General features: G+C 36.8%; 2 protein-coding genes across 2 annotated transcripts in view; both read right to left on the reverse strand.

Annotated features, from left to right (window-relative positions):
* Positions 1-2,484: 2,484 nt before the first annotated feature.
* LOC140143072 (transient receptor potential cation channel subfamily M member 5-like) lies at positions 2,485-22,976 on the reverse strand. The gene is made up of 10 exons (XM_072165124.1): positions 22,704-22,976; positions 22,312-22,340; positions 17,174-17,240; positions 14,876-15,010; positions 13,192-13,476; positions 11,015-11,189; positions 10,706-10,865; positions 10,327-10,490; positions 5,512-5,620; positions 2,485-2,709 (listed from the first exon to the last, which is right to left on the reverse strand). The coding sequence occupies exons 1-10, from the start codon at positions 22,974-22,976 to the stop codon at positions 2,688-2,690; spliced, it is 1,419 nt and encodes a 472-aa protein (XP_072021225.1). The 3' UTR covers positions 2,485-2,687.
* The window catches only part of LOC140143082 (transient receptor potential cation channel subfamily M member-like 2), a 55,565-nt gene continuing 55,303 nt past the window's right edge, over positions 22,788-23,049 (reverse strand). Inside the window, exon 13 of the mRNA XM_072165136.1 lies at positions 22,788-22,923. The gene's annotated coding sequence lies outside the window, so the exon portion shown is untranslated. The remainder of the gene's footprint in view (positions 22,924-23,049) is intronic.

The raw sequence follows: 23,049 nt of genomic DNA on the forward strand, positions 1-23,049 counted from the left end.
CCCGCTTACAAATTTGTATGCTTTTGATAGGGAATAAACATCTTTAAAGTAAAGGTAAAATGAAAATAACAACAAATAATGTTTCTTCTCCTTAAACAAGACCAAGGGCAATGACACTTTGGATGCTCCATTTTATTTCAATGCCAATGGGATTAAGAAGATGGCAGTTGTTCTAAATATACCTTACACAAAGTGGGCTGACATTCAAATTTTAGATGCCTCTTGGACAAACATTAAAATTGGGTATCGCTATGAAATGTGTCATAAAAACAAAATGGTAAATGCCAATTCCACGCAAAGTCACTGATGGATATATCATATATAAAATGAAAATTATTAAATTAAACTTCAACACTACTTGTTTATTTCCCTTACCCGGAGCGCTTTCGAGGAACTGCCTCGACATCAGCCGATGTTGTTAGCTCTGATGTTTTCTTGGAAACGGCTAAGGACCAACCTGATCAGGTGACATCACACTTGATGACGTCACCGAAGTCGGAAGTTTCCTGCCCTGGTGCCGCTGGGTTTGATCAGGTTGTCCCACACAGGATCTAGTGAAGGCCCCTGCTGCTTGATCTGGATAGCTTCCAGGACCCTCCTGGGAAATTCTTTTGTTTCCTTCTCCAGTACTTTTACGTTGTCCCAGTCTATTTGGTGCGTGTTCTTGCTCGCTTTTACATGTTCTCGTACAGCCGATTTAGAGCCAGCCGCTTTTGACTTATGTTCTGCAAGTCGCTTTTCTAGCTTCCTGCCTGACTCTCCGATGTTTGTGGCGTGACAATCAGCACATGCAATTTTGTAGACTGTTTCAACTTGTCTACCTTGTCTTTCGGGGAGACCAAGGTCTGACGTAATGTCTGATAGGGTTTAAATGCGGTAGGCACACCCGCTGTGTTGCACGCTCTACGTAGGCGTTCAGAGGTGCCTTCAATGTAAGGCAAGGTGACAGTGAAGGCCCTACTCGCGGACTCGGACACAGTTTCCTGTGGGTTTGATTTATCCTTCTTTTCACGAGCACGTAAGAAGGTCCAATCTCTGTATCCGCAACTACGGAGCGCTGACTTAATGTGCGATACCTCCTCTTCCTTATCCGAAGGATCCTTCACTATTTCACTTCTGTGAATCAACGTTCTGACCACGCTTAATTTATGTTCCAGAGGGTGGTGCGACTCAAAACTCAAGTATTGGTCAGTGTGTGTAGGTTTTCTGAAGATTTTGATCTTCACACTTCCGTCGCTAACCCGCAGGATTAAAGTATCGAGGAAAGGAAGTTGCCCGTCTTCCTCTTCCTCCCTGGTGAATTGAATGTTCTTATCCTACTTCGGTGACGTCATCAAGTGTGATGTCACCTGATCAGGTTGTTCCTTAGCCGTTTCCAAGAAAACATCAGAGCTAACAACATCGGCTGATGACGAGGAAGTTCCTCGAAAGCGCTCCCGGCAAGGGAAATAAACAAGTAGTGTTGAAGTTTAATTTAATAATTTTCATTGTTATTATCACTACGTATGAATCTGCAATTCTATACATATATAAAATGTTTTAAAACCTAAAATCTTAAATAAAAATGGATTCTTTTCTCTTTTGTACTTTCATTGACTCACCCTGTATTATGTATAGCTATGGATTTCCTCTTTAGGTGTATAAAAATAAAGTAAACAGTAAAAATAGTAAAATCAATATATTGTCCTCCCACAAAAATTACTGGCGTGTGACCATTTATAAGGACTCATTGGCTATTCTTGTGCGCCGAATAAAAATGCAGTTGCACAAAGTTCCATATTATGGTCATCTAGGTTTGGTTGATCGTACCACTATCATCACTACAGTAAGCGCAACGGATGGATCGACAATTAGCTTAAGCCGTTTTGGCGTAAACACGCTCGTATTTTCTTATACCAGATGAAAAACCTTGTATAGTTCCTTCGTACTAGTAGGGTTAAAACTTAAGAAGTATTAAAAAAAGAAGATTATTTAATCAATAAAGCATGTTGACTTTGATTAATCCGAATTCAATATATTTGGAAGCTGTATTTCTCAGAATGACATTGACATTTTTAGAGAAACCTGGAAATGGTACAACATCTCCAAAAATATATATGTGTCAAAAACAAACTAATATCATATCATTTTTTACACTCTACAAACCACTATAATCTCAATTTCCCTGGAATCTTAAGGGTAAAGAAAACGAGAAAGTTGGGCCACTTTCACTAATCGAGGATATCATCCTTGTTTTACCACGTAAAATGGTTTTATATTGTTATCATGCAGGGCGCATCACTGGAAACAGATGGGGGGGGGGGAATAACAGTTTGTTATGCTGTTATTTCGTTCAAAATTCATCTGGCACTAGCCTTGGCATTACTTATTAAAATTACAGGTACACAGATACAAATATATCTGCTGTTGTTTTCTTGTATTCTTCACTTAGAAATAAAAATGTGGTTGTAATGTTCTTTGTTAGTGAGAGTTGTCAATATTCTAAAAAGAGAACGCCGTGTTATTGTAAATCTGCTTGTACTTTCTACAATACACTATATGAATGTGAATATTGTGTTTTATCACTAATCTTGTTGAACCACCGCTTGTGGTAATGTAGAATCTATTACTGGTCCTGATGTTACACTATCGATGTCGCTTGACCTCACATAATCCAAGTTAATATCACTTTGACAACGAGTGGTCGTCTACTGGTCCGCTTTTTTGGAACTATAAAACAAACAGAAAACAGTAATTTCTCTAAAAGGTTTTTACTTTTAACTTTAAATGCTGGGTGTCCCCCAAAAAGTATATTGAAATGTTTCATCTTTATAGATATCGTTTGCGATGTAAAAAAGAATGATGAAACAGTTTTACAGATTATGATCTTAAATGTAAACAATGGTTGCATGACCAGTTTGTCGGTGACGCAGGCTACCAGCACGGCGTCCATCCGTTGATCAATTATATATATTTATCAACAATAAATGACATGTCCAATGTGACACACTGCATATACCTGACGGTAGCATAAACTGCAGATTCGTTTACGTGTCGCCCCTTTAAATATAAAACGACATTAAAATTTTGATAGGTCTGTTAGATCTTGAGTTATTGATTTAAAAAATAAAGATCTTACCGTGTTTGAAATTTGCTCTTATAACTATAAACCTAACAAATAGTTAATATAATTTGTACACCTTTAGAAATTTCTTTTTAAGATACATATCTAACTTTTTACAAACAAGGTTTTGCAATTCGACGGTCCAAAATGACAACGTTCCAACCGGCATTTTGAGTGTTTTTGGAGACAATGGTATAAGCAAAATATAACACATTGCAGCCAGCGAATGGTATAAAAACATCAAATAACATTCGAAACATTTACAAATTGTAAAAAAGTCAAATCATGTAAGAATAATTGCACACAAGCAACATCAACATTTAAATGAAAAACATCAAATAATTGCACATTAAAAATATTTTCAAATACCTACCAAAATGAGATCATGAGGGTTGCACAGAACAGATCAAATGTTATAAAAGGCATAATTTGAACATGAGAGTGGAGACGAATTCATAAACGAGCAGATCAGCTGCTAAAAATCAAGTCTGGGCTCATACGCCTGTTCCGAATGCAATAGCCTTTGTGCTGTGATCATTTCGATCAGTGGTTCGTAACAAACAGTAGACTTCGGTTGTATATATAAATGCGCTTTTATAAATGCGCACGTGACCAGATGGCCAGCGCCATATTTGCATTACATCACTGTCAATCACTGAAATGGCGACCATTGAAGGAGTGGCTACAGTTGTGACCTTGTTTCGTGGCTAGCACTGGCAAGGAACATTGGCTGGAGGTTCGATGCTATAAATTTGCAAGGATAAATCATGGATATCAAAGGATCATGATTATTGCACAGCACCCCCATGTACAAACATAACTAATGTTTATTTATTTATTTTTATTTATTTATTTATTTATTTATTTATTTATTTATTTATTTATTTATTTATTTATTATTTATTTATTTATTTATGCGACGAAAACGAAAACCCTGTTCTATTTTGAACAAATTGGGAAACAAATTTTTCCTGTACAAATGAATGCCGACCCCAAATTTCGGAAATTTCAGGACAATTTTTTTTGCATTTTCTCAAATTGAAATTTATTTACAGATTTTGTGATTTTTTGGGTTATTTAAAATTTTAAAAAAACAACCAACCGACCGACCGACCCTACTTGAAAGGTCCGTTCGCCCATAGAACAGGGTTTCTCTCTTTCTCGCCTTACTTATAATTTTATAAATATTATTTACCCCCCCCCCCCTTCCCCCAAAACCACCCCTCCCCCTTTTACACTCATAAATTAATTGGTTTTTGCTAACTTTCCCCTTCCGTGTAAAGTAAAACTTTATAAGCCGGTTGAATCAAACTGAACAAAATTGACGTATACAATTACAATATACCATGACAATAAAGACGAGATCTAACTTACTAGCTGAATAAACCTCGAACCATGCATCACATACGTGATTGTACGTCATATTGTCATATAACGTATGAGCGTGTATAGTATACAAGTCTTCCACAACATCTTCCAGCCGGGATGATTAGATCATGTACAGTCATTTACGTGTTTATACTCTAAATTGTACGTCAAAGGGTGACAAAAGGTGTACAGATTACCGATTTAGCATGGGGGACACAAAAATGTGCTTAAAAACACATTTTGAATTTGTTTTTGTCCATTTGCGAGCGAATGAGTAAATTAGAATTGAGGAGGTCGGGCGGGGACATCTAGCCTATTAGTTTGAGAGGGTCATTATACCGAAAAGGGCTAAAGTTATAGTTTCCTCAATTTACGTTATAATTAGAGTTAAAATTAGGGTCAGAGTTATGTTCATTGGCGGCGCTACGGGGGGATACTTATCTTGACTCCCAAATAAATAAATCCATGACCCCTTCCTTCCGAAGAAAATGACAGCCCCTAAGTTCCCTACGTGCAAACATTATCAAATAACATCATCGGCAGCTACCCAGTTCTGACCTTAATGCCAGTAAGAATCACATTTCGTCATCAATATGGCCAATTGCCACGCCCATTTAGCACGGAAAACAGCTATATCTAGCTTTTCCGTCATAATTTTTTTTTTTCCGTGATGGAAAATCCAAATAAAGAGTTTATGTTTCGGGTCAAATTATTTTGCCCTTTGCAATCAATGCCACTATTTTGCAAAACCAATTTTCCTTGTAACCTGTCATTTTCGCCTATACTTTTGCGTGTGGAATTTGTGCACATCCGGGTACCTTACATCGTTGAACACGGTATGGCGACTTGTAGATGTCACGTGCGCATTTATAAATGCGCATTTATAAATGCACATTTATATATATACCCGAAGTCCACTGACAAAGAAGGCTTAAGCCAGTTGAACAATAACTTATTCTAACGTACACTACGCCATCGAATAAGTAACATGTATTAATGATTCCAGCAACAACATTGAAATGTAATTTAAATAACCCCACCTGTTTTCCACTTGTTCCAATTGTTTGCGACGGATGTAGTTATAGGCACATCGTTCTTCCATTTTAATCCGTTTCATGTCCTTCTTACCCTGCTTTCTTATCTTTTTATCTGAATCGATACAAAAATGTATATGCTATGTAAATTGGATCACGGTTTTATTTTTATAAATTTAGTTGGTGGCAACTTGCTGGGGAATTGCTAACATCATATTATTGTCAGACTGCTCTCCTTAGCCATGCTGGGAGCATGGTACATTAATATAATTGGGATGATGAACCACTACATTACGTTAAGCAGAATGCACGGACAGCCATACCTGTATAATGTACCGATTTGTCACGGGGACACCTTAGTTTGAAGTAGTAAAGTTTAAATAAGTAAAGTGATTATTCAATGTTGTTTTATAGCCTTTGTAGCTCTAACCATAATGCTATCATTTTTAAGACTACACACGAGGAGATCGCTTTATAAATGTAAGGTGGACTTCGCAATTTCCTTAGTTAAATTAAATCTACTCATTGTTTTTGTTACATTATACAGAGATGAAAATTTCAGAAAAATGTACTTGTTTAAACAATTATATATAGTTCTAATTTTCCTTAAAACAGTAAATTACCTATGGACAACTTGATTACCAAGTTAATGCGTTGCATCAAGTATACATTATTTTTAAGGTAGTTCTTATTTTGTAACTTTTACAAATTACGTTACAAATTAATGCGACGTTTTTGTTCATAACAATCTTATGGATATTTTTTAATAAATGACATATTTATTATGTATAAATATGTCCATCCTTCTATGGGCAAGTTCATTTGGAATGTTAGATTAAACTGTTACAATTTCAAAAATGAAGATATAAATCATTTTAGTGACGTTTAATACCACTACATTAGTGGTTTCATGACATCAGATTGTTTCCTTTTATAGACGACAGGAACCGTAAAGGGCATTAGAGTTTCGTTTTCTTCTTGGCGTATCCAGGTAGCTTCTTTCAGCTACGTTGCGGTCTCGCCAGTAACTTATAAGTCCTCCAATGATGGTACTTGAAGCAATATGCAGTGGCGGATTTAAGAAAAAAGGCCTGGTCAGGTTCACATAATGCACTGCACGGGCGTTGAATAGCTACTTTATGCAGTGTAGGATCGCATGCTTGCATTAGTTGCATATAAACATCTACCAAAAAGGAATTACCCCCTTTAAATACGTCTTGTTTCGTGAATAGTTTGGAGGAGGCCAAAACGTGTAATAATCAAAAAGAAAATGTAATCAGTGATCATTGTTTACTTAGTCCGACATTTAAAAGTTTAATGTTTTCTGTAACTAAGAAGGTCGCAAAGAGTAGTAGACCAAGGGTTACATTTCATTGTAAACACCCCTTAGTCAGTAAATTTTGAATCTAACTTTACCACTGAAAGGACAACTTGCAATTGTAGGCCAGTTAGGAACTTGTTGCTCAGGCCAGGTTCACACAATGCACTGCACGGGCGTTGAACAGCTACTTTATGCAGTGTAGGATCGCATGCTTGCATATAAACATCTACCAAAAAGCAATTACCCCCTTTAAATAATGGTAATTGTTCTTAAAATAATGGTTGATCGTATGTCACATTTAGAATATACAGTCGAAGCAGAATTTATTTCTGTGCTTTATAATCTGATGATACCTCATTTTGTGCAATGGTCCCAAAACTGATGTCGCAGTGTGCATTTAAATGAAAGTAACCCAAGATTTAAAAGTTGCAGTCCTATTGCCTTGTATTCAGTATGGAAGATAATGTTTTCGGCGCTCATTGGTAATATTCGTCTTGTTTCGTGAATAGTCATCATCCCTATATCTTCGTGTCAAAAATTGCCGTGATAGGACTGCGAATCCTCTCGTTTTTAAACAGGTACGCATGCCGATTTTGTTCGAGATAGGCCGAGCGACTCAGGCTAAGCATACCATTTACACGATATGAGATACCACAGAGTTTTTATTCTACACATTTTTTGCCCATGCTCAGTACCCCATATGATGTTGTCATTACAAGAAAATTCGATTTGTTGTCAGGTAAAACCCAGGTTTTGTTTTTAATACATTAACCGGATATGCAATGCACTGATCAGCGGCGATTGCTGTTTGCTGTGGATATATTTTACTGCATTTTCAAAATAACGATTTTAAATCGTACATTAAAAATGTAATATATACAACTGTTTGAGAATTATAATCATGTAAAAGGAACACACATAACGTGCTGTATAGAATATTAAATCACAAGTCTTTAACACAATGCACATATCGAGACAATATGCAACTTTCTTTATCTGCGTCAATAATAGAATGTTGATTTAAATAGAATTGAATACATCTCTACATTTTGAGTTTGTACTTCACCACTGAGCAATCTAGCGATCGATTTCTAGCCCATCATATAGGACTCCTTTTCTTGCGTTCGGTGAAATACCAATCGCCCGTCGCTCACCAACGGAGTATTAAGTTGCAGGAAAAAAATATTTATAATACAGAGTGTCGACACTGTGCGGCCCCACATCATTCCATAAACCATTTAACAACAATTCAGGGAGCTACAAGAGCGCACACCCTTGACATTCCACAAATAAACTTCACAACCAGTATCAGCTCCCCGAGTTTCGTACGGGTTACAACTAGACAATTAGCAGTAAGTTCCTCCAGGGGAATTTCAGGCTAACTCAATAATTTTCCACGAGAGCGTACTAGGCACCGCCAGGGTTCGAACATGCAACCTCTCGCACCTTATCGATTGAGCTATATTCTTCATGTTTCAATTTAACATTACGTGAATCATGATCTCTGATGAAAATTGTTATTGATTATCACATGTTTTGATCTTCAATTCAAGAAACAAAAAGAAGAATCCAATGAGAGCTGAACAGATTTCCTTCAATGGATATTAGGCAATAGGATTTTACTGCAACTTTCAAATCATGGGTTACTTTCATTTAAAAATTGTACGCTGTAACATCGGTATTGGGGCCATTGCAATAAATGAGGTGTCATAATGCGCATAAATAAATTTCCCAACTTTGGCATACAATCAACCGTTTAGGAATAATGACCATTATTTAAAGGGGGTAATTATTTTGTGGTAGATGTTAATATATGCATAACATATATTGAAATAACCATGGAGCTATTAAAGATGGAGAGGCAATAGATTATGTAACGCATTGTTCACTTGTGCCGATTTGAAATCTGACAAGCTATTCATCGAAAGGTACCTTTTGTTTGGGACAAAGGGCTTCCGCCATTAAATCGGTAAACTGACCCGACAGTGTATTAACGCTTTACCTAGCAGGCTACTGTTAATAAGTGATCAAACGAAAGTCGCGTGAAAGCGCTTACTGGAACGAAAAGTACCCTTTGTTGTCATACCACCCAAGGGTGTGATTGAGTAGCCGTAAGCACAAAAGGCAAACATTAGCCGCTGATATGATGCAGTTCGTTGTCACCCCACTGACTGTAGGTGCTTCATTTAAATAAATTGAATGCGCTTGCTGAATGATTACACATCAAGGCTGCCATGTCTGTATGTCTAGTATTGTATAATGGTAATAGCTACGTATACATGTAACATATAATAAGTAAACCGGTATAGGCCTATATAAAAGTTGTTTCACAAATTGACATTTTATTTTATTTTAAGAAGGAGAACGTCATAAACAGTGGCGTACTGAAGGGGGGCAGCTCTTTTGTGAGATGTCTTAGGAGGGGATGAGGGAGGAAGAGGGGGAGGAGGGGACATGAAGAATGAGAGGGGGCTGGAGGAAGAGAGAAAGAGGGACAAAAAGTATGAGGGGATGGAGAACGGAAGGGAGATAAGAAGAGGGAGTGATACTTTAGCAAGGAAAAAATAAGTACAGAGAAAGGAAAAGAAAGGAATGACAAATAAATGTAGGCCTTATAATAATTATTATAGAAACTAAGTACAGCCCCCCCACATAGGCCTAACACTAACATCACTATAGGCAACCATTCGATGATGTCAATGCCTTTATGCGTTACGTATTTAAAACGCCCAGTCAGATGTATTTTACACCTGCCAAGCACAAGTCACCCAATTTCGAAAATTGAACGTTGAATGTACACTCTCATGAATATTGATTGGCAACAGTTTCCAATATGTCAGCGCTCAAATCGGACACAATAGAACAATAGACCATTCAGTGCGCTGGAAATAACTGTTTCAAATCGAGACGATATATAATGCAAAAGGAAAAGACACTCTAAACAAGGACGGGTGGGGGTATATTCACTAAATAATTTTAAAGAAATTGTGAACAATGATGGCGCTATTTATCAAAAATCGTGTTTGCATCTTGTAAAACGGTATAAGAACATCAGCAAAGAGACTAACAAATGACAAGGGCATTTTCAAAAAACTTTTTATCATGAAATATAAGATATAACTCATATTATTTGGCGAATTTAAATTTAAAATATGTGTAAATAACGCTCTCAATTCGCACATACATGTATAGTTTACAGAATTATAATTACCACAAAAATTGGTACAAAATATATGTGTATATACAGTTTATTAGTGTGATAGCTGTTGGTGTTATTCAGGTCTAGAATTAAACAGTATGATAATGTTTTGTTAGTAAATTAATAAATGATCACACCAAACAACCGTGAATATCATTGCCAACTAGCCACCCCATCTACGGTGGTTCTGGTCGCCTATAAAGGGAAACAATCAGATGTACTTCGTTGCCAGTCTGATGGTAGCACTAGTGCAGTGGTGAAAACGTCACTATGCTAACATCATGTAGGCCTACATCCTTACCCTTTCTGCATAAAGAGGATATCCATGATATCAGTCTACTGATGTGTGTTATGATGATAAATGGAGGTGGCAGTCGCGGTCTGTTGTAGTACTCCTCTGTGATGTGAAATCTCTGAGAAGCCCAATGAATCTCAGCTTCTCGGTGAATGTTTTCACACGCGATGCTATGCGTAAAAAGATTAAGCAGATTGGTGTTAATTAATTATAGAAAAATCACAATGGGGACTTTAATTCACGTGCAGTGATAAATAAAAGACGGAATTTCAATCCAAGGCAGTTGGGGTTACATGTAGTCTACATGTAGTCTTGATATATCAGTTAACATCACACATGTGTTGTTTTAAAACACAATTTAAATGAACCAATAACAGTAACTTACCTAAACATAGCAATGAATATATTTAGTAGCAAAACGTTGCTCAGGATCATGTACATCACCAGAAACACGACTCCCCATGCAACGTTCTGCGGACATGCTTGTTTGTATCCGGTATGCATCTCTGTCATGTTGTTGGTGCACATTCCACTTGTTTCAGTAGCTTATGAAAGAGAAAACAATAATTTCATCAGCAGTGGTCGTAGGAGGATTACAAAAGCTTTTCCTTCTGTTTCCCTACTCACCCCAATCACCGTAAAGACAATTCAATTATTTAACTACGTTTTAGGAACTAAAATATTAAAGACCAACCTGTCAGATCTTCCAAGAAAAGATTACCGTAGATTTGGAAGAGTGGTCGAAAAAATATTCCATGCGCAACTTCCAAAGGATCGGACACGTGGGGATACAGAACTGCATGAACGGCTGTGCCATAACCAATGAGAACGATCAAGAGGATGAGTACCATGGTCTTGAAATCATTCAGCTATAATGGGAGCAAAAATATATTGAAATTTGTTTTCAAACCCGTGAGGTTATGCATTATATTTTACATACAAACAAAAACATGATGCAAAACAGATTTTACACTTTATAGAGTACAGAAAATATTTAAAGACATAAACTCATCATTAGTGTCAAAGACAAAATATAAGGCATCTGTGGCTTGTTTCACTAAGCGTTGCGACTCGTCGTAAGGAATATCAACCGTACGTAACTCCATGAACTGTACGTAAGTTACTTACTGTGCGTAAACTTGTTACACAAACAGTCTGCGACTCGTAAAACGTGAATGCTGCAAATGCTTTATGGGCACCTCTAAGGGCGTTCTTAAATACAGGTGAGCACATTCTGTTGGATAATTAGCACGGTGAGTATCCTGCTCAATATAAATTTAAAAATGTAAGATTTATCTCGGTTTATTTATATCATTTACTTTTATTTTTATTTTATTTATTTTTATTTTTTATTTATTTATTTATTTATCTATTTTTTTATTTTTTTATTTATTTATTTATACATGTATATTAATTATTAAATTAGTCATTAATTAATTCATTCATTCATTAGTTTTTCATTCATTCTTTCTTTCTTTCTTTCTTTCGTTTTTGTTTTCTTTTATAAAATTTATATTTAAGTTGTATCTACATGTAAAGTTTAGCCCATTCATAGGATACCATTGTTTCTCCGTAGATTTGACTAAATGGACATATTTAAGAAAAAATAGCTCCTATGTCCCTCCCCAAAAAGGCGGGAAAATCAAAATGGCCCTCGGCGACATATTAAAAAACATGAAAATCTATATACCATGACCTGGATAGGCTATAATGACAAATAATGTGCCGTTTTTAACTATTGTTGGCATGCCAAACCTTTTGAGATCGTATGCAAAGTGCTTAGAGGTCATCTTGACCCCTAAATCCTAGATGGCCGCCAGCGCCATATTGAAAAACACGAAAATCGATATATCATGAAGTGGATAGGCTATAATAACAAACAATATGTCGTTTTCAACTATCTTTGGCATGCAAAACTGTTTAAGATCATATTCAAAGAGCTTGGGGTCACCTTGGACCTAAAATCCAAGATGGCCGCCAGCGCCATATCGACAAAAACATGAAAAAATCTATATATCATGAAGTGGATATTAAGCAATGCTAACAAACAATGTGTCGTTTTCCAATAATTTTGGCATGCTAAACCTTTTTATGTCGTATTCATAGCGTTTGGGGGTCATCTTACCCCCTAAATCCAAGATGGCTGCCGGAGCCATGTTGAAAAACATGAATATCGATATTTAAGATGTGACACACATGAGGCCACTACTTATTTTTATTCAATTAGATTTTGAACGTGTTACTTTTGTTCTTTCAGGAAAGTTGCACGCTCAGAGCACGTGATGGAGAACAGAACAGAACAGACACTGAAGAGCTACAGAGCAACCAAGAGACTGATAAACTAGAATGCATGCTGTGTAAAGATCACTGCCCTGTAAAAGACAGTTTAGAAAAAGTATCCGCAGAGAAATGGGAGAAGATTAAGGACACATCTTTACAATGGAAGGGCCTTGATAAATTTCAACATGTAAATTCAACAGTGGAATGTGATAAAGGACCTAAGGGTTATCATATGCATGCTACTTGTTATACCACGATGTCTAACACACACGCTCGCTCCCAAGCCACAAAACGCAGGCACTAATCTGATAAACCAGAAAAAAGGCTGGGATGTCAGGTCAGCAATCATCTTTCCCAGGACCTCCTCCCAAGAAACTTCCTTCAAGTATAGGTGTTCTGCGTGATAAGGCATTGTGCGTGTGGAGCATGAAAGGTCCACTTCAAGTAATTTTTTTATAGAAAGCTGAAAAGAAAATTCAAAGTAAAACAGAGAATTGCTTCTCTTGTAAAGTTATGTACGGTACACTTACATCAGTGTTGCATTCTGTCGATGAAATTAAATTAAATGGAAAAAAATAAGTTGAGTTTTACCGTTTTAAAAATCATCAACACTTTTGGACCAATGCTTTTGATGACTGTCAAAATACGAAGAAATCGTAAGTAGAAGAGGACCAAACTGAATGCAAGCAAGATTCGGGCAGTATTCGGATCTGATCTAGCCATCTCCCCTATGACAAAGAAGGACAGCATGGCCATGTCAATGTAGTTCCAAACATTTTTGATGTACAGTTTGAACTGGTCCCACAAGTTTGTTCGCAACTTTTGACCACTCATCTGATGACGCTCTCCAAAAAAGTCAAATGGTTGCGGCAATGCCTATCATAAACAAGGGAAAGAAGTAAAGATCACAAGAATTGTAAGATCAATAAAGTGAAGGTACTGACATAAGGCATAATAATTCGAGATCGAGATAGCACTAAATTGACGGTTTATCATTTAACGCGCAAGACTACGACGGATTATTTCGGTGGCTTGCTAGTGAAGCAATGTCAGCTGTATCAACTGATTACGTAACTGTTATGAATTCACGGTTGTTTGATGGGATCATTTATTAGTTTTTCAAACAAAACATCATGTACAAGCAAATTTTAGGCTTAAACAGCTAAATGTGATATCTTGCTAATGTATACAGATGCTTTTGAGTCATTCTCAACTTTGATTTCCCCTCTTTTACAAAATTATTCACTTTTTTAGCATTTTTATAGCTTTTTCGGATATAAAATGTATCTATTAATGACAAAATTGGTGGCGCTATTTAGTTACGGGAAATTACCCTTTCAAGCTTTTACATTGTTTAATACAAATAATTCCTTTAATTGTTTGATCAAATATGTTTTTAAAATTTCCTTGTTGCTTGTTTCACCTATTCCAGCTGTTTTAATGGCGGCATTAATCACCTAACCTAAGGATAAATAGCGCCATCTATAGTTTGCATTTAGTTAATAATGAAGCTAATTCTATATACATCGAACAGCCGTGAATTATTTTAAGCAACAATTGAGGGTTTCCAGTGCGCGGGCCGCCGTGGCGATACAAATGTAATGCTAACATTGATTGAATGGGGAAATAAGAATAGGCGTTTCTAGTACATCTGGTGTCGGACTACCTGAGAACTTAGCCACAAAATCCCACGGCCTCCCAGAATCGTTCTCCATACACAAATGAACAAACCAATGGAATGCTATGCAAATGAGAAAGCGCTTGAGTTCGACTCATATTGCTATCACTTATTCTGTTACAATCATTTAGGTACTATTGTTTTTAAAGTAGGCCTACCAATTAAAACGAGAGTGTTTGAGAAAGGTGTGGTGCACATTTCTGCTCGGAAAATTATTGCATTGCCTATTCTCAACACAATTACAGCAAAATATGTTCATTCCAGGAGTTTTGTTCAATCCACTCGCATAAGGCTTTGATCAAATTTTACCAACCAAGAATATTTTAATGGAATGACAAGTTACAAAAACCAATACGAAAACTAGATCAAACACTTGAAATGGTCCATCAAAGCACAAAATGGCCTTTATGTCATGTGGCACACATTCAACATATATTTATGCGTGTACAATATGATACGTAAGCTTATATTATATAATACCGCCAAATTATCACTCATTTCCTATGAATTACTTCAAAAGTATATTTAACAAAACTTATGTGTTCTTTCTTAGACATGTTGAGTAAGTCAAATGGGATTTTGATCATATGTGCTAACCTGACGTATCTCCTCCATGATGAAGGTAAAAACCCAGAAAATCAAGAATACCTCTGCCGCAGAGGGCGCTGAACTGGTTATCTTGTCTGATACCATTATCCATGAGAAGTAGCCCAGAAATGCGACATAGAAGATCTGTAAAGAACATAAATTAGCTAATAAATTATTGACAATATAATTCAATTTCAGGGGTGTCCGTGAAATAATTTTTAATATCGAAATGCACAGCAGATTTGAGTCATATCCCAGCAAACACAAAATGTTTCCGACATCATTCGCAAAAGGTTGTCGGAAAACGTTTAAATGTCGGGTTATATAAAGGGTATATTAAAGGGCATAAAACGTTTTCATAACATCAAAAAACATTTTTTAGATAAACTAATTCAAATGTTTTAACATAATGCTATTTAAGCGTTGACAATATATTGGCAAAAATGTTTGCAAAAAAAGTTGACAATAGCATTTTGAAAACATTAAAAAAATATTGTTACCGTGTATTTTCATACAAAACGTTTTGAAACGTTTTCATAACCTTTGTATTATCACCCGACATTTATTACTACTAAAGCGTTTTTACCTAAACCAAAACCCAAAATATGACTTGTTTAAAACGTTTTTAAGGGTAGAGACAATAGAAATTTTGACCAAAGGAGCATATTCTTGTTTATACCATGATATTGTTGTATCTCAATACTATCACAACATTTGAAAAATATTGTTACCGTGTATTTTCATACAAAACGTTTTCATAACCTTTGTATTATCACCCGACATTTATTGCTACTAAAGCGTTTTTACCTAAACCAAAACCCAAAATATAACTTGTTTAAAACGTTTTTAAGGGTAGAGACAATAGAAATTTTGACCAAAGGAGCATATTCTTGTTTATACCATGAGATTGTTGTATCTCAATACTATCACAACTTCAGCTGTGTAACTTACCTAAAAAGTGGCTCTTTTAATTCAAAATACGATAATGAGGTCGAAGGAGGTTACTTTTTTCTGGGTTTTTGTAGGTCAATGTAGAAATCATGTTATGCAATACTAGCAGCTATTAATCATGCTTCAGTGGGCAAATACCTCTAACTTTAAATGGTATGGGAATTTGTCTTGTCCCGGGTGCACTTTCATAGTAGCTCAGTGGAGGCATTTTATAGGGTCTATGGTGGAGGTGACAGATGCGTTACCATGCGTCAGAAGCCTATTCAGTGATTATTATTAGACAGACCTCCCAGAATAGGTAGTCGTTACTCTGAGACTTTGGCTGTGTTGACACCATGGAATGTATATTCTTTCACATTCCCAAGAGATGGTAGTCCACCCAAAGCATTTCATCGTGTCGTCTGACGAGTGCCTTTTAGGCATGAAACTCAGAGTAACGACTACCTATTCTGGAAGGTCTGTTCTTTGAATTTTTATACGCTCTCTCATTTGGGATTGAGCAAAAGATAGTATAACTTGAGCAAAATGTTGTTATTACGCTCCTGTTTAGCAGTTTCTGACTATCTCCGATAGACAGACTGACTCTGAATAGACTTTGGCTGTGTTGACACCATGGAATGTATATTCTTTCACATTCCCAAGAGATGGTAGTCCACCCAAAGCATTTCATCGTGTCGTCTGACGATTGCCTTTTAGGCATGAAACTCATTCATTCATTCATTCATTCATTCATTCATTCATTCATTCAGAGTAACGACTACCTATATATATATACACCAGGCACAAAAAGAAACTCGTCAGTTATATTCATCCTTGCTGTTCAATAACTTGATATTTTTGGATTATTCTGAAATATACATTTTGTTAATTGGACTTTTCTTTCTCATTTGACACCCTGTTCGTGAACATTGAGCAAGAATTGACCAAGATATGCGCCTCCAAACTCTCAAACCTCAAAATGAAAAGTTGCAATTTTAACGATTCAATTGTGCCTGTTACACTGTGTGCTTTACTGATTGGCCCGTGGTGCTTGTGTGCAATACAACGATGCGTTCCCATTGAAAATCGTTGAAAATGCAAGAAGAAGAAGAAGAAGAAGAAGAAGAAGAAGAAGAAGAAGAAGAAGAAGAAGAAGAAGAAGAAGAAGAAGAAGAAGAAGAAGAAGAAGAAGAAGAAGAAGAAGAAGAAGAAGAAGAAGAAGAAGAAGAAGAAGAAGAAGAAGAAGAAGAAGAAGAAGAAGAAGAAGAAGAAGAAGAAGAAGAAGAAGAAGAAGAAGAAGAAGAAGAAGAAGAAGAAGAAGAAGAAGAAGAAGAAGAAGAAGAAGAACTATTTGACGGTGGAGTGTTTAATACGTACCACTTTGAGATAGAACCTTTTTTCAGGTGAAAAGAAGCGTCGAACCTTCTCAAAAGGCTTACAACACCTACGTTGAAAGACATGTAAAAGAAATCAGTGTAAAAATTTATTTTAAAAAAGTGTAAAACAATACTCACTAATGTCTTACCTTTGTTCAGTGCTTTTCTGGTGACTTTTTTTCTCTTGAATATTTTATGTTTATTTTTGTAAGCCATATAAATGTCTATACTTTGAATTTGTTTCTACGCTCACCTGTAATGGGTTTGAGCACTTTTAATTCCAAAGTTAGTCACCTGAAAAATAATACTTGTTATATTACGCTCCCAGTATTTATAGTGGTTGAGCACTTTCGACTACTTTTGGAGTAGAGGCTGTGCTGGAATGACTGGGTTTGTCATGATTCTGACAGCACAGATTGTATATACATGTATACGCATTTCTGTTAAGTTGAAACCATGACAAATTATCCGTCTGATGACCGGTATACCCAATGATCGTAAGAGACTCGTAAGCGATGGAGAAAGAGAGGGAAAAAGCGAGCGGGTAGAAGAGTGAAAGAAAAGAGACTGGAAAACGCTGAATTCCTTACAATCGGTCTATGGAATGCACGTTCAGTAAAAAATAAAACAACAACATGTTCCGATTATATTCTTGATCACAAGATTATGGATATCCTTTTTCTAGTCGAAACGTGGCTCTCAGAATCACAAAATGTGGTCATTGGTGAATTATGCCCACCTGGTTACCGACTCTTAAATGCACCCCGTGGAGACAACTATGGTGGATTGGGAGTGTTGTTTAAGCAGGAGCTTAAACTTCAGATAATTCCCACTGGATTTAAGTCGGTCTCTTTTGAACATTTAATCATCTCTGACTCTAAAAGGGATATCTATCATGTGCTCATTTACAGAACCTATCCATCTCAAGAGAATGGATTTCAAACATCCCAGTTCTTGTCCGAGTTTGATGATTTTCTGATCCATATCAACTCCATGTCCGGTAAAGTAGTAATGCTTGGTGACTTTAACTTCCATGTTGAGTTACCTGCTAAATCAGAAGTTGCTAAGTTCCTTGCTATGATTGAGGGTGCTGGATTTTGTCAACTGGTGAATGGCCCTACACACATCAGCGGGGGCACTCTTGATTTAATCATTGCCCGCCCGGATGAAAACTTGGTCAGGAATTGTGAAATTGGTCCTAGATGTGGATCCGACCACAACATTATTAGTTGTAAACTGTCTTTTAAGAAACCAACTCAGAACGTTGAAACATTTACCACACGCAAGTTTAGCAATATTGACAAAGAGTCCTTTGATAATGATATTGGTCACCAGTTTAGATCACTAGTCAAATCTGCTGCTGATGTAGATGAACTTTCTGAAGCTTATGAAAAGACTGTCATTGATGTTTTAGACCAGCATGCTCCATTGGTTACGAGAACCCGGAATGCACGCATCAGACAGCTTTGGTACAACTCAGAAATACATCATGCTCGTAGACTCCGCAGAAAGCATGAGAAGAAGTGGAGAAAAACAAGACTTGAAGTCCATCACCAACTTTACATTGAACATAACAAAACTGTTAACAGCCTAATTGAAAAGGCTAAACAAAGTCATTATGCTATGAAGTTTCAGGGTGCTAATGACACAAAGACCATGTATAAGATCGTAAATAGTTTGTTAAATAGTAAATGTAAGATATTACCTGTATATGAGTCAGCTGAAGATATGAGTAATGAGTTTGCTACATATTTCCAAAACAAAGTGGCTAAAATATATGAAGATCTTGAACAAGAAGTGTCTTGCACTGGTACAGTAAGGGTGAACACTGACATGTATGACCATGATGTTTCTAATATATGTGAACTCTCTTTTTATGATCATGTTACAGAAGATGATGTTAGAGATCTTGTACAAGGTAGTGCAACAAAAAGTTGTTTGTTAGATCCTATTCCTACCTGGTTACTGAAAGAAAACATGTCTGTATTTTTGCCTGTAATAACTTGCATCATAAATACATCCATTTCCTCAGGTGTATTTCCCAGCTCACTGAAACATGCCGTCATAACCCCCTTATCAAAAAGCAGTCTTTGAACCAGAGTGAACTGAAAAGCTACAGACCGGTTGCAAACATACCTTTCATCTCAAAGTTGATAGAGAAACATGTTGTCAACAACATCAACAATCACATGTTGAAACATCATCTTGGTGAAGAACTGCAATCTGCCTATATGCGTGGCCATAGCACCGAAACGGCACTGTTGAAAGTGAAGGATGAGATTATGGGACATGTGTACAACCAGAAAGGAGTTTTCCTTGTCTTACTCGATCTCAGTGCGGCTTTCGATACGGTGAACCACGACCTTCTGCTGAGTAGAATGTCGCATGAGATCGGGGTGACTGGGATTGCTCTTGACTGGTTGCGGTCCTATTTTACTGGTAGAACAACAACTGTTGTGATTGATGGTGTCTACTCAATGGCAAAGACCATGGACTATGTACTACCTCAGGGCTCAATTTTGGGCCCCCGAGGTTTCACAGTGTATACAATTCCAATAGGCAGGATCATCAAAAACCACTCGCTTTCATACCACATGTACGCGGACGATATACAGATTTTCTGTAGTTTTGAGCCATCTAACCCACCATCAATTGAAACCGCTTTGTCATCAATAACATCTTGTATCAAAGAAATCAGAACATGGATGACATTTAATTTCTTGAAATTAAACAACGACAAAACGAAATTCTTGGTTATATCATCACCTCACTTCAAACGCCAGATGCCTGATATATGCCTTCACATTGGAGATGACATCGTCCACCCCTCCACTAGTGTCAGAAACCTGGGCGTTATTTTTGATGATGTTATGAGTATGTTGCCGCAGATAACTTCACTGTCAAAGAACATCACATATCACTTACGCAATATTACTCGGATCCGTCGTTTTCTTGATAATGAAACATGCACCCATGCTGTTCGATCTCTTGTGCTGTCACGTCTAGACTATGGGAATGTACTATTAGCAGGAACTAATGCAACTTACATCATGAAATTACAACGCTTGCAGAACTGGAGTGCAAAATTAATTTTCTCTGCTTCTAAGTATGACCATGCCAGCCAGTATTTGCAAGAACTTCATTGGCTCCCTGTGAAGCAGAGAATTTTATATAAGATCATGCTCTATGTGTTCAAATGTCTGCATGGATATGGACCAAATTATCTCATAGAATCAATTTCATTGTACAACCAAACTCGTCTCGGCTTGCGTTCTGCAACAGACACTACACGTCTCTCTGTACCAAAATTCAACCCTAAAGGCCTGCAATCAGCTTTCGACAAGAGTGTTTCTCTCACCGCACCTGCACTCTGGAACTCACTTCCATCTGAACTCCGTACTGCTGTTTCTCTGCCAAGTTTCAAGAAAGGTCTCAAAACCTTCCTGTTCCCACAATAATCTGGTGGCTTTGTTTCAGTTTGCTGTTTTATTTTGCCTTTCAAATATTTTGTGTTCCATCTTGGCGCCGTGGTCTTTATGAAATGGCGCCCTATAAATGCCTTGTATGTAATGTATGTAATGTAATGATGGTAGGCCATGAAACTATAACGGTTGCCTTTTCCAGAGGTCTATACTTTGAATTTGTTTCTACGCCCACCTATAATGGGTTTAAGCACTTTTAATTCCAAAGTTAGTCATCTGAAAAATAATACTTGTTATATTACGCTCCCAGTATTTATAGTGGTTGAACACTTTCGACTACTTTTGGAGTAGAGGCTGTGCTGGATTTCTGTTAATAAGTTGAAACCATGACAAAGTATCTGTCTGATGATCGGTATACCCAATAATCGTACAGATATTATCTTCTTTTCTGAGATTTATTAAAAATAATTGGCCAGAATAGGTCAATGGTGAAATATATAGATGGTCCATGTTCTCATAAACAACAATCACAGCATTAATGATCACGCTGTGCGAACTATATATGTTTTTGACCTCGAGAAATTACTTATAAAGGCTAATCAGTGCCACTACATAGGATACTGCTGTAGTGTTTGCATTGAAATGATCACTGCATGATATTGTGATACATTTTACCTATAGCATACTGCATGTAAATGTCGTACATTCTGATATTTATAGTACTGTATTAGCTAGTACTAGACTTTACGTGTAGGTGTAAGACAGCCACATGTCTTAAAAGCGACATGAACGTTTTGAAAAATCAGCATGCTGTAGATACCCATGATGGAAACATTGGAAATTGAATGACCGGGTGAGTTGACATGGTGCACATATGGAAGTTTCTTTTTGTTGAGTCTGATATCAGAATATGGTACCGGTAAAGCGGGCGTACAACTTCTCCAATGTTTCCATCATGGGCATCGAGACTATCCATAACCACCGTGAAAACTTAATCCGCAAACGCGAGTCATACTGGATAGCCAAACTCCACACCTTAAAAGTAACGCCGAATCATAGGCCTCGGCACTCCGGTGCCTCCGGTTTTTTTAGCCTCGGACATTTTTCGTAATTCCGCCCTCACTTCAGGTCTCTGCTTTTTACGCCCTCATTCCCTTTTCGCGCTGCTTTTGTCTCTGTTTTTGTTCCATATTGATCTCTGTCTTATCATACGCATTTCCGTCACCACCACACATATTTTGCATCTCTCCTGTCGGTAAGTTAGTGTTTTGCTTAGGTTTTTATACATTCACATACTCATTCTGGTTTTTATTGTTGGCTCTATGCAGCCACCATAGCATCATAATTTTGCTATTTTTTGCCATCAACAGTTTGTAATATAATTCCTTTTCTGTATAATCTTTATACATAAACATTGTTTCTGATCTGCTAATTTTTTGATTTTGTAATATTTTCCTGTAATGTATGGGTTTATTGCCTGGCATTTATGTATCCTCTCTCTGTTTATTCATTTTTAAACAGTTTGCCAATGCCATCCTTGATGAAACCATGAAGACGAAATCTCGGATTAAATTTCATTTTACACTGCTACGTTGTCGTCCGTTCTCATTTCTTACACATATATAATATTTCACGAATGGATGAACCAAGTCGTAAAAAAAGCCCAGACAAATTTAATATCAATTGCGTATCAGACCAGCATTTAATGACTACTTACCAACTTGATTCTGTGCTCTGTTCATAGATCTGTAATTCAATAAAATAATAAGTATTTATCATTCAAATCGCATATTTGATGACATTAAACGAGAAAAGAGAAAATTATTGTGCGTGTAAACCACAAATGAGACATGTCGTCACCTTACTATAATATTTGACTTAAGTCATTTTTGGTAATTTTGAGAACGAAGTACAAAATATGTTTCAAGCTTGCCTCGGTTACGTAATCTCTATAATTATTTCCGATTATTCCCTTTGATTTGTATCAAATTAAACCAAATGAGCAACAAACTACAGTTCAACATGGAACCTTTAAAGTGTGTTTTTTTCTAATCACATTGAGACATATTTCCTGGAAGAAACTTTGAAAGTGGCCTTATATTCTCATACCTTTCCTTCCTTCTTCAAGCCGTCACTCCATATTGTATTCAAAAGTCTCTGGACAGTTGGCTCGGCTATGAATGTTCGGCTTTTGGACAAGTCTGCTAGTTTCAAAGGATTTACGAACCCCCAATTCCTTGTCGGGGTGATCAGTATATATTTCGTGTCGTCCTTCTCACTCTGTTTTTCACATTCTGCAAGAATTTGGCAGGCCTTATCCTCGTACCCACTATGTATTCCATGCAAAATAAAACGTGCATAATCAACCATACCATCAATCATAATATAGGTTTTAACCAGGTTGTCACATCTGATATCACATTGGACACATTGTATCATCACCATCATCATCATC

Source organism: Amphiura filiformis, chromosome 2, assembly GCF_039555335.1.
Source record: "Amphiura filiformis chromosome 2, Afil_fr2py, whole genome shotgun sequence".
Classification (NCBI taxonomy): Eukaryota; Metazoa; Echinodermata; class Ophiuroidea; order Amphilepidida; family Amphiuridae; genus Amphiura; species Amphiura filiformis.